At 42.1% G+C, this 13,097-nt stretch overlaps 1 protein-coding gene and 1 non-coding gene across 2 annotated transcripts in view; one reads left to right on the top strand and one right to left on the bottom strand.

Moving 5' to 3' along the window:
- The window catches only part of LOC120936263 (protein eva-1 homolog C-like), a 583,492-nt gene that overhangs the window by 293,231 nt on the left and 277,164 nt on the right, over positions 1–13,097 (bottom strand). Inside the window, exon 3 of the mRNA XM_040348487.1 lies at positions 876–999. Coding sequence (XP_040204421.1) covers positions 876–999 — 124 coding nt within the window. The remainder of the gene's footprint in view (positions 1–875; positions 1,000–13,097) is intronic.
- Positions 6,619–6,706, top strand: TRNAR-UCU. Its single transcript is given in 2 exon segments — positions 6,619–6,655; positions 6,671–6,706. It is a non-coding gene; the product is annotated as a tRNA-Arg (tRNA).

Here is a 13,097-nt window from a genome sequence, read left to right on the forward strand (position 1 = left end):
TGTTTCATTTAAATGAAGCGCGTTCCCGCGCCGAACGAACTGCGCATGCGCCGTCCCTAAATTTCCCGCCGCGCATTGCGTGAAATGACATCGACAAGGACGTCATTGTTTAGACTTGGACGTAAATTACGTCCATCCCGCGATTCACAGACGACTTACGCAAATGAAAAAAAAATTCAAATTAAACGCGGGAACGACGACCATACTTAACATAGCAGGTTTAACTATACGCCACGAAACAGCAGCTTTAACTATACGCCGGAAAAAGCCGACTAGAGACGACGTAAAAGAATGCGACGGCCGCTCGTACGTTCGTGGATCGTCGGAAATAGCTATTTTGAAAACTCGACACGGAAAACGACGTGAACGCCACCCAGCGGACGCCGAAAAATTGCATCTTAGATCCGAAGGCGTACGCCTGTCGGATCTAACCCAGATGCCGTTGTATCTTGTTTTGAGGATTCAAAACAAAGATACGACGCGGGAAATTTGAAAGTACTCTCTTTGTGGATCTGCCCCAAAAGGTCTACCTCCCATGCAAATACACTACCTGGCTTGGAAAGGTCATTTGGTGCTTACAGTACAGGAGTAAGCTTACACCTTGTACATAAATTCACACATGAGCATTGAACATCATAGAAAGCAATTGCCTTACTTGGTATTTGCATATTTTTTAAAACAAACACAAGTAGCCCAGAGGAGTGAAGGCCTGTAAACATAAAGGGCGGTTGACTATGCAAAACACTTTGCAAAACCATTGGCAGCTACTACAGACTCTACACATGCATACGTTTGGCTAAACTTACCCTTTAAATAATTGCAATGGGGATTCTTCTCTAAAAGTCTTACAAAGTTCTGGGGAATGTTGTACTTACTTGGCCTACATTTGTATCCCACCACCATGTATTTGCTGGTTCCTGGACATGGATCAGAGCCAAACAAACGACTGTTGACAAGCAGCTGGCAGTTCCTCCGGTCCTGGCACTCATCCAACACTTTCTAAACAAGAAAATTTCAGCACTAAGTTATGGCAAAAAAAGACACTTAAACAGATGTCACATTCAAGAAAATATGACTGGGCAATCCCAAAATAATTGTCTACAAAGGAAATACCAGAGCCCGATCTTGGGTTTTGATTGGGCTCCACTGTCAAGAGTGTAAATAGTTTTATTATGCTTAAAGCGGAGTTCACCCATTTATTAAAAAAAAATTTTTTCCCCTTAGATTCCTGCTCGTTTGGTCTAGGGGAATCGGCTATTTGTTTTAAAATATGAGCAGTACTTACCGTTTTCGAGATGCATCTTCTTCCGTCGCTTCCGGGTATGGGTCTTCGGGAGCGGGCGTTCCTTCTTGATTGACAGTCTTCCGAGAGGCTTCCGACGGTCGCATCCATCGCGTCACTCGTAGCCGAAAGAAGCCGAACATCGGTGCGGCTCTATACTGCGCCTGCGCACCGACGTTCGGCTTCTTTCGGAAAATCGTGACGCGATCGATGCGACCGTCGGAAGCCTCTCGGAAGACTGTCAATCAAGAAGGAACGCCCATTCCCGCAGCCCATACCCGGAAGCGACGGAGAGGATGCATCTCGTAAACGGGTAAGTACTGCTCATATTTTAAAACAAATAGCCGATTCCCCTAGACAAAACGAGCAGGAATCTAAGGCTATAAAGTGCTCTCTAAGGGTGAACCACCGCTTTAATGAAGGTTCACTACCAGCAAACATCCCATTGAACATTAATAGGGAGATCAATGCAAGCACCAGCCATCTCTTGGCTGGGGAGATGATCTAATATACACCCACTGCCCCATGAACCAGCAAGATTCTGTGTAAAATAAGTGGTCCATACTGCATTTCAACTAATACAAACATACACCTACTTATGCCTGTACGAGCTGAGATGTTTACTATGGCCGGGATTCACAAACAACTTACGCCAACGTATCTATTGATACGCAGTGTAAGTTCCAGGATGCGCCGTTGTATCTATGCGCTGTATTCAGGAAACAAGATACGCCTGAATTTTAGCTTGATACGACCGACGTAAGTCTCCTACGCCGTCGTATCTTGGGTGCACATTTACGCTGGCCGCTAGGGGCGCTTCCGTAGATTTACGCGTTGAATATGTAAATGAGCTAGATACGCCGATTCATGAACGTACTTGCGCCCGTCGCAGTAAGCTACGCCGTTTTCGTAAGGCGTACATCCGGCGTAACTTTACCCCATGTTAATGTACGGGCGCGGGAACAGCGTCGTATTTTACGTCGTTTATGCAAGTCGTACGTGAATGGGGCTGGGCGTAGGTTACGTTCACGTCGTATGAATGGAGCCGGCGTATCTTAGGGAGTAAATTCGACGTGATCCTGAGCATGCGCGCGCATGCGCCGTTCGTACGGCCATGCATTTACATGGGGGTCACGGTTAATTTTAATACAACACGGCCACTGCCTTGCTACTTTGAATTAGGCGGGCTTACGCCGGCCATTTTACGTTACGCCGGCACAAGAAAGGGAGCAAGTGCTTGGTGAATATAGTACGAGCCTCTCTATGTTACGTCGGCGTAGCGCATATCAGATGCGCTATGCCGCTCTAAAGATACGCTGCTGTACGTGATTCCCGGCCTATGTATATAGTGTATATGAATGTAGCCATTCTGCTCTGCCTACATATGATATTTACAGCTTGCCTTAAGGGAGTAAATTATATTGTGGTGGCTCAGGCACAGAATGATCTCAGTCTTCAATCATTTAGAATAACTGAATACCTGTGTTACCATTACCTACAAATTGTGTACATCTTGTTCCTGAATTTACTTGGCGGTGGCGCACATTGTGCAGTTATACTGTATCCATGTAAATGTTTGCAGAAACATTTACATAAACATTTACAGGCGTAAAGAGTAAAATATGGTTTAAACCGCGAGCAGAGAATTTTCTTGTTTTGTTGATGCAGGCCAACGATACAGACCAAAACAAAGCTGTGTGAATGGAACCCATAGAATACAATACTGCTGTATTTAAAACCTTATAAAAGTTACAGATCTGAGGCAGCATATCATATGCCCATGTGCATTAGCCCTAAGTGTTAAAGTGTATTTCAATCCAAAAGTTTTTGCTTTTTTATAGTTACTTTCCCTGCTGTTACCAGTACTAAAAGTGAGGGAAAATTCAAAAATGTTGACTTGTCTCCACAACAGAAATCTTCAAATACATGTAAGGGTAGGTGGGTGGTCAGCCATCACGTCCCATGTTTCTCTCCTCATTGAGCACCAATAAAGTCACATGAGAGTCCTAATCCTGGCCTGACACTTTGGTGGGAGACCTTTACTTGAACAACTGACTGAACTCTAATAAACTTTCCCGATGTATTAAGCATCACCACAGTCACTTGTACATTTAGGAGGGACACACAGGGCCAATGCCCTCTCCACCAGTCCAGCGTATCACTGCTACCTCACTCCCAGTAATGGTATGGGGTCCCGCCCAGCATGGACTCCATGTGTGTACGTCACTTAACTCTTCCTCTTCCATACCTTTGCACAGGATGAGGGGCCCAGTGGTGCAGACCTACTCCCCGTTGCTATGGGAGATTGATCGCTGTTGAAGTCGAAGGAGTGCCGACAACATCTCCCTTGCTGCTCTCTCACCTGCCACATATACATGCTTATGATAGGCTGCTAGAGAGACTTTCGTTACCCTTAGTAACCACTGTATCTTCACACTGTATTAACTCTTGTACCATTAGCTTACTTCCCCAAGGTGGTCAGTGACCCAAACTGTAAACTATATATGCCAGTTACTTCAGACCAGGCAAAAGGCATTCACAGGTATAAGTTCAATATAAAGTGCAATCTTTCCCTAACAACCCTGGTCTCTAACCCAGGCTCGTGGCTGCCCCAGAATACCTACATAGCAAAGAGTCCATATCTGGAAAAGGCCACAGTTGGCATATTCAAGATGGACGACAAGCGATCCTCATGGGCAGTGAAAATTTGGACTATGGTACGTCATTGGATTCCAGAGTCCGGTAGAACAGCATTACATAATTCCCTAGGTTTTCTCCCCCTCTGGGCTCGAACCCCCTTTTCCCTTTATAGGACCCAGTGAAGCCCGTCAAAAGAAAATTTGGGAACATAATTAACTCAACGTCCCGGCTGGGGCAGCGTTATCGATTACCTGCCTACATACAGGATACAGGTTATACTTGCTCTGGTGGGAACCGCAAGATGGATTTCCCTCTCAAGAGAGATTTCCTCTATTTTATTGACTCCATAAAGTAAAGTGAAATTTCCACAAAACTTTCTATTTGCTAACAGGGGTTTTAAATGACCCCTACTGCTAAATAAAAAATAACCCAAACTATCTGTAAAGAAACAAATACTACCTCAGGAAAAATATTATTTCCCCATTTTAGTTATGGTCAATTAATTTTATCACAGCAGTTGCTCACCTGGGAAAATTAATACACAATTGCATGAATGTTTAACCACTTCTGGACCGCCCTATAGCAGATTTACTGATACCCAGCGGCCGTCCTGTGCAGGATCATGTATATATATATATATATATATATATATATGTGATTCTGCACTTTCGCCTACAGGGGGAGCGGCACTAGTGGCGGCGGGCCGCTTCTGCTGTGATTAATCAAAACAGAAGCCGATTTGTAGGTGCCGGACACTGGATGTCTGCCGCCACCCGCCGATCGTCGGTGTAACACAAAATGGACATCTGCATTTTGTGTCCTTTCAAAGCAGCGAATAACAGTACACAAAAACACTGGCTAGGCACACAGTTAACATTTAATTGTCCCTGATGTTAACCACTTCAGGCCTGGAAGAATTGGCTGCCCAATGACCAGGCTATTTTTTTGCATTTCGGCACTGCGTCGCTTTAACTAACAATTACACGGATGTTCAAAGCTGTACCCAAACAAAATTGACGTCCTTTTTTCCCCACAAATAGAGCTTCTTTTGGTGGTATTTGATCATCTCTGCGATTTAATTTTTTTGTGCTATAAACAAAAAAAGACAATTTTGAAAATATATATATATTTTGTACTTTTTGCTATAATAAATATTCCCAATTCTTTTAAAAAAAAGCAAACTTTTTCTCAGTTTAGGCCGATATGTATTCTTCTACATATTTTTGGTAATAAAAATATCAATAGGCGTATATTGATTGGCTTGTGCAAAAGTTATAGCGTCTACAAAATAGGGGATAGATTTATAGAATTTTTTATATTATTTATTTTTTACTAGTAATGGCGGCGTTCTGCGATTTTTATCAGGACTGTGACATTATGGCGGACACATCAGACACTTTTGACACATTTTTGGGACCATTGGCATTTATACAGCGATCAGTGCTATAACAATGTCACTGGCAGGGAAGGGGTTAACACTAGGGGCCATCAAGGGGTTAACTGTGTTCCCTAATGTGTTTCTAACTGTAGGGGGAGGGGACTGACCTAGAGGAAATTACAGATTGTGGTCCCTAGCTATTAGGAATTCACAATCAATCTTTCCTCACTGAACAGAACAGGGATGTGTGTGTTTACACACACACACACAGACGTCTCTGTTCTGCCTCTCGTGTCCGCGATCGCTCGCGACCGCCGGTCACGAGCATCGTCGCGCCTGCTATCCCACTTAAAGAGACCGACGTACAGCTACGACGGTTCGCGAGATCGTGCCGACCCACCGCTGTATAACGACGTTGACTGGTCGGCTAGTGGTTAAACCCCTTCCCAGCCAGTGTCATCAGTACAGTGACAGTGCATATTTTTAGCACTGATCACTGTATTAGTGTCACTAGTCCCTGCAAAGTGTCAGTTAGTATCCAAATGTTTGACGCAAAATATCACAGTCGCCTTATAAGTCGCCGATCGTCACAATTACTAGTCTAAAAATAAAAATTCCAGAAATATATAACGTAGTTTGTAGGCGCTATAACGTTTGCGTAAACCAATCAATATACGCTTATTGGGATTTTTTCTTAACAAAAATATGTAGCAGAATACATTTTGTCCTAAAAAAAAAAATATTTGATTTGAATTTTTATTGGATATGCATTATAGCAGAAAGTAAAAAAAAAAAAAAAAAAAAAAAAAAAAAAAAATTATATATATATATATATATATATATATATATATATATATATATATATATATATATATATATATATATATATATATATATATATATATATATATATATATATATATATATATATATTTTTTTTTCCCAAAACTGTCACCCTTTTTTTGTTTATAGTGCAAAAAAAAAAAAAGATGGCTATATTTGTGTGAAATTAAATACATTTTATTTGGGTAAAGTGTTGCATGGCCGTGCATTTGACAAAGTAATGCAGTATCTCAAAAAAAATGGCCTGGGGGGGGGGGGGATTTTCCGGAGGTCAACTGGTTAATCAAAGAAATACAGTAAAGAAAAGTTTCTCCTCTCTTTACTGTTCTATGGATAGTCCTAGGATCATTGGGATGGAAAATATGCTATAGACTCAGGGAGGAAGAGCGTCTACGTTCTGTATGTGTATACACTTTCACACTGTGAAGAGCAGCGTACACCTGTTGATGAGTTGTCAGAAAACGCATAACCAGCTGGCTCTGTGGCGCAATGGATAGCGCATTGGACTTCTAGTAGTGTTTGTAGACATTCAAAGGTTGTGGGTTCGAGTCCCACCAGAGTCGCTTTTTTTTTCAAAGGCCTGTGTTTTGTCAGCAGAGGTGTTGCATGGTGACTCTGGAGTGTGTTCTGTGCATATCAGACATGGGGCCACACTTACTCAACTCTAGAAAAAGGATTATAGCCCTTTGGTAATTAACAATATAAAAAGTTCAAATTACAACATTTTATCGGCAAAGGGGGCCATAGAACATTTCCTGAAGTGCTAAGCTGCAAAATTACACAAGGAAATTTAGCCTTTGTCTACTGGAAAACAGCCGAGACCCATTCACATCAAATCCTTAAACAAAACGAGAGCTGCGTGCAGACTAAAAAAATTACCCGCTTGGCATTTCCACTCAAACATTTGTACTTCATTCTGAAAAATCGTTTATCAGAGCATTCAGTAATGCCATAATTGAATCATGCAAGGACCTTAAAAAAACGTTGTCCAAACCTGCTATTTGAATGGATTCCCAGATTTATAAAAAAATAACGGAAAGCAAAGTATATACATTTATACTGGATAGATAGATAGATAGATAGATAGATAGATAGATAGATAGATAGATAGATAGATAGATAGATAGATAGATAGATAGATAGATAGATAGATAGATAGATAGATAGATAGATAGATAGATAGATAGATAGATATTTTATTTGTATTTTTTTATTGACTGAAAACTGCACTCAGAATTTCCTTCAAACACATAATAAAACAAAAAAAATCATCCTTCACTTTCGATTTCCCTCATTATAAGGCCTCATGCACACTGGACGTTAAAATAACGTTATAAAAACATCAGTAGCTTTGCAGTGAGTTTTTCAAAGTTTTTGCAATAGCATTTTTTAGTGTTTATTAGCGTTTTTAGCGTTCTTCCGTATTAGTGTTTTTTTTTTTCAATGGATCAAAAACATCTAAAAATGCTGCTGAGCAGCGCTTTTGAGCGTTTATCTGCGTTTATCAGCGTTGGAGCATTTTTACAGCTGAAAAACCTCTCTCAGAACCCACTATTTTTTTTGTTTTTTTTTACTGCTCAAAAATGCCACTGCCCAAAACTGTGGATAGCAGCCTATGTGTGAATGGACACATAGGATAACATAATGGATAGTTTAAAGGAACACTAATGCCGCGTACACACGGACGTTTTTTGTGATGAAATAAAACAACGTTTTTAAAAACGTCATTTAAAATGATCGTGTGTGGGCTTCACATCGTTTTTTGTCTTCTAAAAAAACTACCAAAAAAAAATTCGAACATGCTTTAATTTTTTATGTCGTTTTTCAAAATGTCGTTTTTTGTGTCATAAAAAATGATCGTGTGTGGGCTAAAACGACGTTTTAAACAACGTTTTAAACCCGCGCATGCTTAGAAGCAAGTTATGAGACGGGAGCTTGAATGGAACAGAGTGCCATTGTATGTGTTGTACGTAACCGAGCTTTGCTAGAGCATTTTGAAAAAACGATGGTGTGTGGGCAACGTCGTTTTTTAAAATGAAGTTTGAAAAACGTTGTTTTTTTTCCATGATAAAAAAACAAAGTTTTTTTCCAAGACAAAAAACGACCATGTGTACGTGGCATAAAGGTTTGTTTTTTATTAGATAAATTGATTGCTGTAAGCTAGAGCATTTAAATATCACTTACCTCGTTTTTCCTTTTGACCTCCAAAATACAGTAATCCAGGTTTGAAAATGCCATTTCCTGTCTCTACTCTTCTTGCTTTCCACCAGCATCTGAGCTGTTTTGCATGGTGGAAAGCAGAATGTGCTCACCCCCTCCCTATGACTACAGCCCTGTGTGAAGATGCTCTCTTATCCCTCACAGGCATGGAGGCTAAGCTTAATAGGAACTGTAGTTCCCATTAGACCGTGATGTAGCAAGAATAAATGCGCAGCGCAAACCAGGAAGTCAGTGAGAATAATGATTCAGGAGTGACGAGGGCGGAAATAAAACAGTTCGATTTCAACAGGTATCAAACTAATTATAATGCAAAACATTACTTTTTACTTTATTAGCTACTGTCAGACTTTAATTTAAGAGGAAAATATTTGCTGCTGTAAAAATGTCCAGTGTGCACGAGGCCTAGGCCTAGGGTTCTGAGAAACGTTTTTTAGCTTTAAAAATGCTCTAACGCTGATAAACGCTCAAAAACTTTGCTCACCAGCGTTTAACATTTTTGATACATTAAAACAAATAAATACATTTTCCTTTATTAAAAAAACGCAAAAAAAAACGCTAACTCGAAAAACGCTAATAAACGATTTTGCAAAAACGTTGAAATAAGTTGAATAAAGTTGAAAAACTCACTGCAAAAGCGACTGCCGTTTTTATAACATTATTTTAACGTCCAGTGTGCATGAGGCCTAAAGTTAAAATTGGTCACATTTGGTCCTATTGAACATCTCAAAAACTAACAATTTTTTTAACTCAAATTTTAACCTTGTATAGCCAGCTTAAAGCCTAGTACACACGATCAGAAAATCATACAAAAATTTCCACTTTTGAAGCAATCATACGATAATCTGATCGTTAGTACGCAGCTTATGTCCAAAATTACCCGAAAGGACAAACACAGACATTTTTTTCGTACATATTTTTAGTTTTTTGTTATAATAATATCCCAATTTTTTTTCTTTATATATTTTTTTTCCTCAGTTTAGGCCGATATGTATTCTTCTACATATTTTTGTTAAAAAAAATGGCAATAAGCGTACATTGATTGGTTTGCGCAAAAGTTATAGCGCCTACAAAATAGGGGATGGATTTATGTTTTTTTTTTTTTACTAGTAATGGCGGCGATCTGCGATTTTTTTTTTTTGCAGGCCTGCGATATTGCGACAGACATATCAGACACTTTTGACACAATTTTGGGACCATTCACATTTATACAGCGATCAGTGCTATAAAAATGCACTAATTACTGTATAAATGTGACTGGCAGTGAAGGGGTTAACACTAGGGGGTGAGGAAGGGGTTAAATGTATTCCCTGGGTGTGTTCTAACTGTGTGGGGGGAGGGGACTGACTGGGGGAGGTGACCGATGCTGTGTCCCTATGTACAAGGGACACAGATCGGTGGTCTCTCTCCCTGACAGGACGTGGAGCTCTGTGTTTACACACAGAGCTCCACGTCCCTGCTGTCACCGCCTATCGCGGGTACCTGGCGGACATCGTGGCCGCCAGGCACAAGCATCAGCTTCTCAGCCGGGCACAGTGTTTACCCGCTGCGCGCCCCCATGCGGGTAATGCACATAAAAGGACGTCACTTGAGAGCCGCGCTGTGGACGTCTTTCGTCTATAGCGCGGCTCTCAAGTGGTTAATATGTAGACTAGCATGGAAGAACAAAGCAAAAAACAAAACAAAAAACAAACAGACGATCATTAGTTTGATAATCTCATTTCTTGTACTAGACTTTAGATGTATTACAGGCTAAACCAGCCTTTTTCAACCAGGGTGCCCTGAAGGGGTTGTAAACCTTCGTGTTTTTTCACCTTAATACATCCTATGCATTAAGGTGAAAAAACACCTTGCAGTGTCTGCCCCCCCCCCCCCGTTTTACTTACCTGAGCCGCAAATTTCCGTGGGCATATCCCTGCTGTCCTTCTCTACTTGGAATCCCAACTAGGATTGGATAGATTGATAGTAGCGCAGCCATTGGCTCCCACGGCTGTCAATCAAATCCAATGATGTGGGCACCGGGGCCGAGTCATACACTCAGTATCTATGGACGCCAAGTGTATTACACGGGGGTGCGCCCGCAAGGTATCCCCCTTGGGAGAGAGCTTCCCAGAGGGGGTTATCTAATGCGTGGAGGAGCCGTTAGGGGAGCAGCCATGGGACCCCAGAAGAGGAGGATCGGGGCCACTCTGTGCAAAACTTACTGCACAGTGAAGGCAAGTACGACATTATTAAAAAAAAAAACACGGGAACATTTACAATCACTTTGGAGGTTTCTTCAGGGGTGCCTTGGAAAAATGCCCAAAAATTGTATACAAGCTGGTGTGTGGATGAAGGTGGCCTTTTAGTTACACAAAGCCACCGGTTTTCATTGTGCATCATTACAACCATCTAGCTGCTGGCGTCCTAGTGACACCATCATTTGATAAGGAGGATGTCAGTCGCCTGCATAGCATCCTTGTTTGACCCTCCCCTGCCCTCTCCATCAGCGTTGGGGGTCACATTAGCTGAGTGATGGAGAAAAACTGAGGGAGAAGAGAAACATTGGAATACTAGTCAGTACCAGTGTGCAAAAGCGTATTTGCTTTGGAAGAATAAAATCACCTCTAACGTTGGGTGTCCTACTTGGATGTTGCTGCATTATGTAAAGCTATTGGAATAGTTTTTACACTTGTAGCGCCTGGTTACTTCAAAGTACCGATGCTAGTTAAATTTAGAGGGGGATCAGAGTGTTAACCGATTCTGATCCAGTTAATATGTTTAAATCTGGGTCTTTGTCTCAGCTTGGCTATGCTGTGGGCTCATTATGTTGCTTCTGGGGTGCCATTCCCACCCCAGGACAAAAGGGGGCAGCAGTGGAGTCGAGGTTTGGGTGCTGTTCCCTAGCAGCCAATCAGGAGGGAGTTTCCTCGCTGTACATGCTGGGGGAGGGTATTTATGGGACAGACGCCATTTGGTCTGGTTCTTCTTCAAGTGCGGCATCCACCTTTAGGGTGACTGCATCACGGCGCCCCAGGGTAATGGACTTCCAGGTCGGGGTGCGCGTGCCACGCGGTGTTCCTGGTTCCGGGACCATGTTGGTCCGGAACATTTGAGCTGTGGCAGGGAGCCCAGTGTTCGACTGGGTTCCCAATCCTAAGATTCCTAGAAAGATAGATGTTTGGTGGGGAGTCCATCTGAGGAGAGCCAATGAGAGGCTGGCGATCCAATAGGGTCTCGACAAACCACTGGGGATCAAGGTAGCCAGACACTGAGAGGCTGGTCACCTGAAAACGATCTGAAGGAGAGCCAGGCGAAATTCTATCGAGGAGGATCATCTCCGTAATCAAGTTAATTTCAGGAGGGCCTGTGGCAGAGGCTTTTTCCTGAGTCCACTCCAGGAGGGTCTGTGGCAGAGACTTTTCCCTAAAGGTTCGAATGATACTCTGGCTGCCAGGTCAGTGAGAGAGGCCTGTCCGGGTACACTAAGTCCACTCAGGTATGAGTGGCGCAAGAATTGTTACACGTGGGAGCAGGACTGTTTCCCTATTACTACGCCTGAATCTGCTATTCTCCTTTTAACTCTACCTTCCACCACAAGTTTACTGTTTTTACCCGGCTGGGTAATAAAGAGCACATAAAAGACACCTGTTGTGGACATTCTGTTACTCTTGCTATACGCACCATACACCCCTAAGACGGCGGAGGAGCCATGAGGTAACATGCCACTCAAAACAAACCAGCAGCTCCTCCAGGGGTAGTGCTACACATTTTAGAATGAGGTGCCTCGAGACTGTCCATCATTTTAAAGGGTGCCTCGGATGAAAAAAGGTTGAAAATCACTGAGCTAAACTAGGAATGATAATTAACATTATGTATGTATGATTCTAATTACTTGCAAAGATCCTGCAACCTTTTGTGTTAAAAGGAGGACTCAGCTAACTCAGTTTAGAAATGTTCATAACCTAACATTAACAAGTTCCCTACCGCTGTATTGTAGAATGGCGGCGGCAGGAACCCTCCCTCCGGGCAGATGTCATATGACGTCTTCGTCTTCCCGGCATTGTGGAGAGCGTGCACGCTTGCCAAATCACTGGGCACCGCGATTGCTCATCATAGAACAGGGATGTGAATATGTGTGTGTAAACACACAGATCTACGTCCTGTCAGGGGAGAGGAGAACTGATTGTATGTTCCTTGTATATAGGAACACAGATTGGTCTCCTCCCCTCATCAGTCCCCTCCCCCCACAGTTAGAATCACTCCCTAGGACACACATTTAACCCCTTGATCGCCCCCTAGTGTTAACCCCTTCCCTGCCAGTCACATGTACTCAGTAATCAATGCATTTTTATAGCACTGATCGCTGTATAAATGTGAATGGTCCCAAAATAGTGTCAAAAGTGTCCGATGTGTCTGCCGCAATGTTACAGTCACGATAAAAAATCACAGATCGCCGCCATCAGTAGTAAAATAAAAATGCCATAAAACTATCCCCTATTTTGTAGATGCTATAACTTTTGCGCAAACCAATCAATATACTCTTATTGCGATTTTTTTTTACCAAAAATATGTAGAATACATATCAGCCTAAACTGAGGGGGGGAAAAAATGGTGTTTTTTCCAAAATTGTTGCTCTTTTTTTGTTTATAGCGCAAAAAAAACCCGCAGAGGTGATCAAATACCACCAAAATAAAGCTCTATTTGTGAGAAAAATTTGGTAACGACGTCGCATGACCGCAGAATTGTCATTCAAAG

Source organism: Rana temporaria, chromosome 4, assembly GCF_905171775.1.
Source record: "Rana temporaria chromosome 4, aRanTem1.1, whole genome shotgun sequence".
NCBI classification, from domain to species: domain Eukaryota; kingdom Metazoa; phylum Chordata; class Amphibia; order Anura; family Ranidae; genus Rana; species Rana temporaria.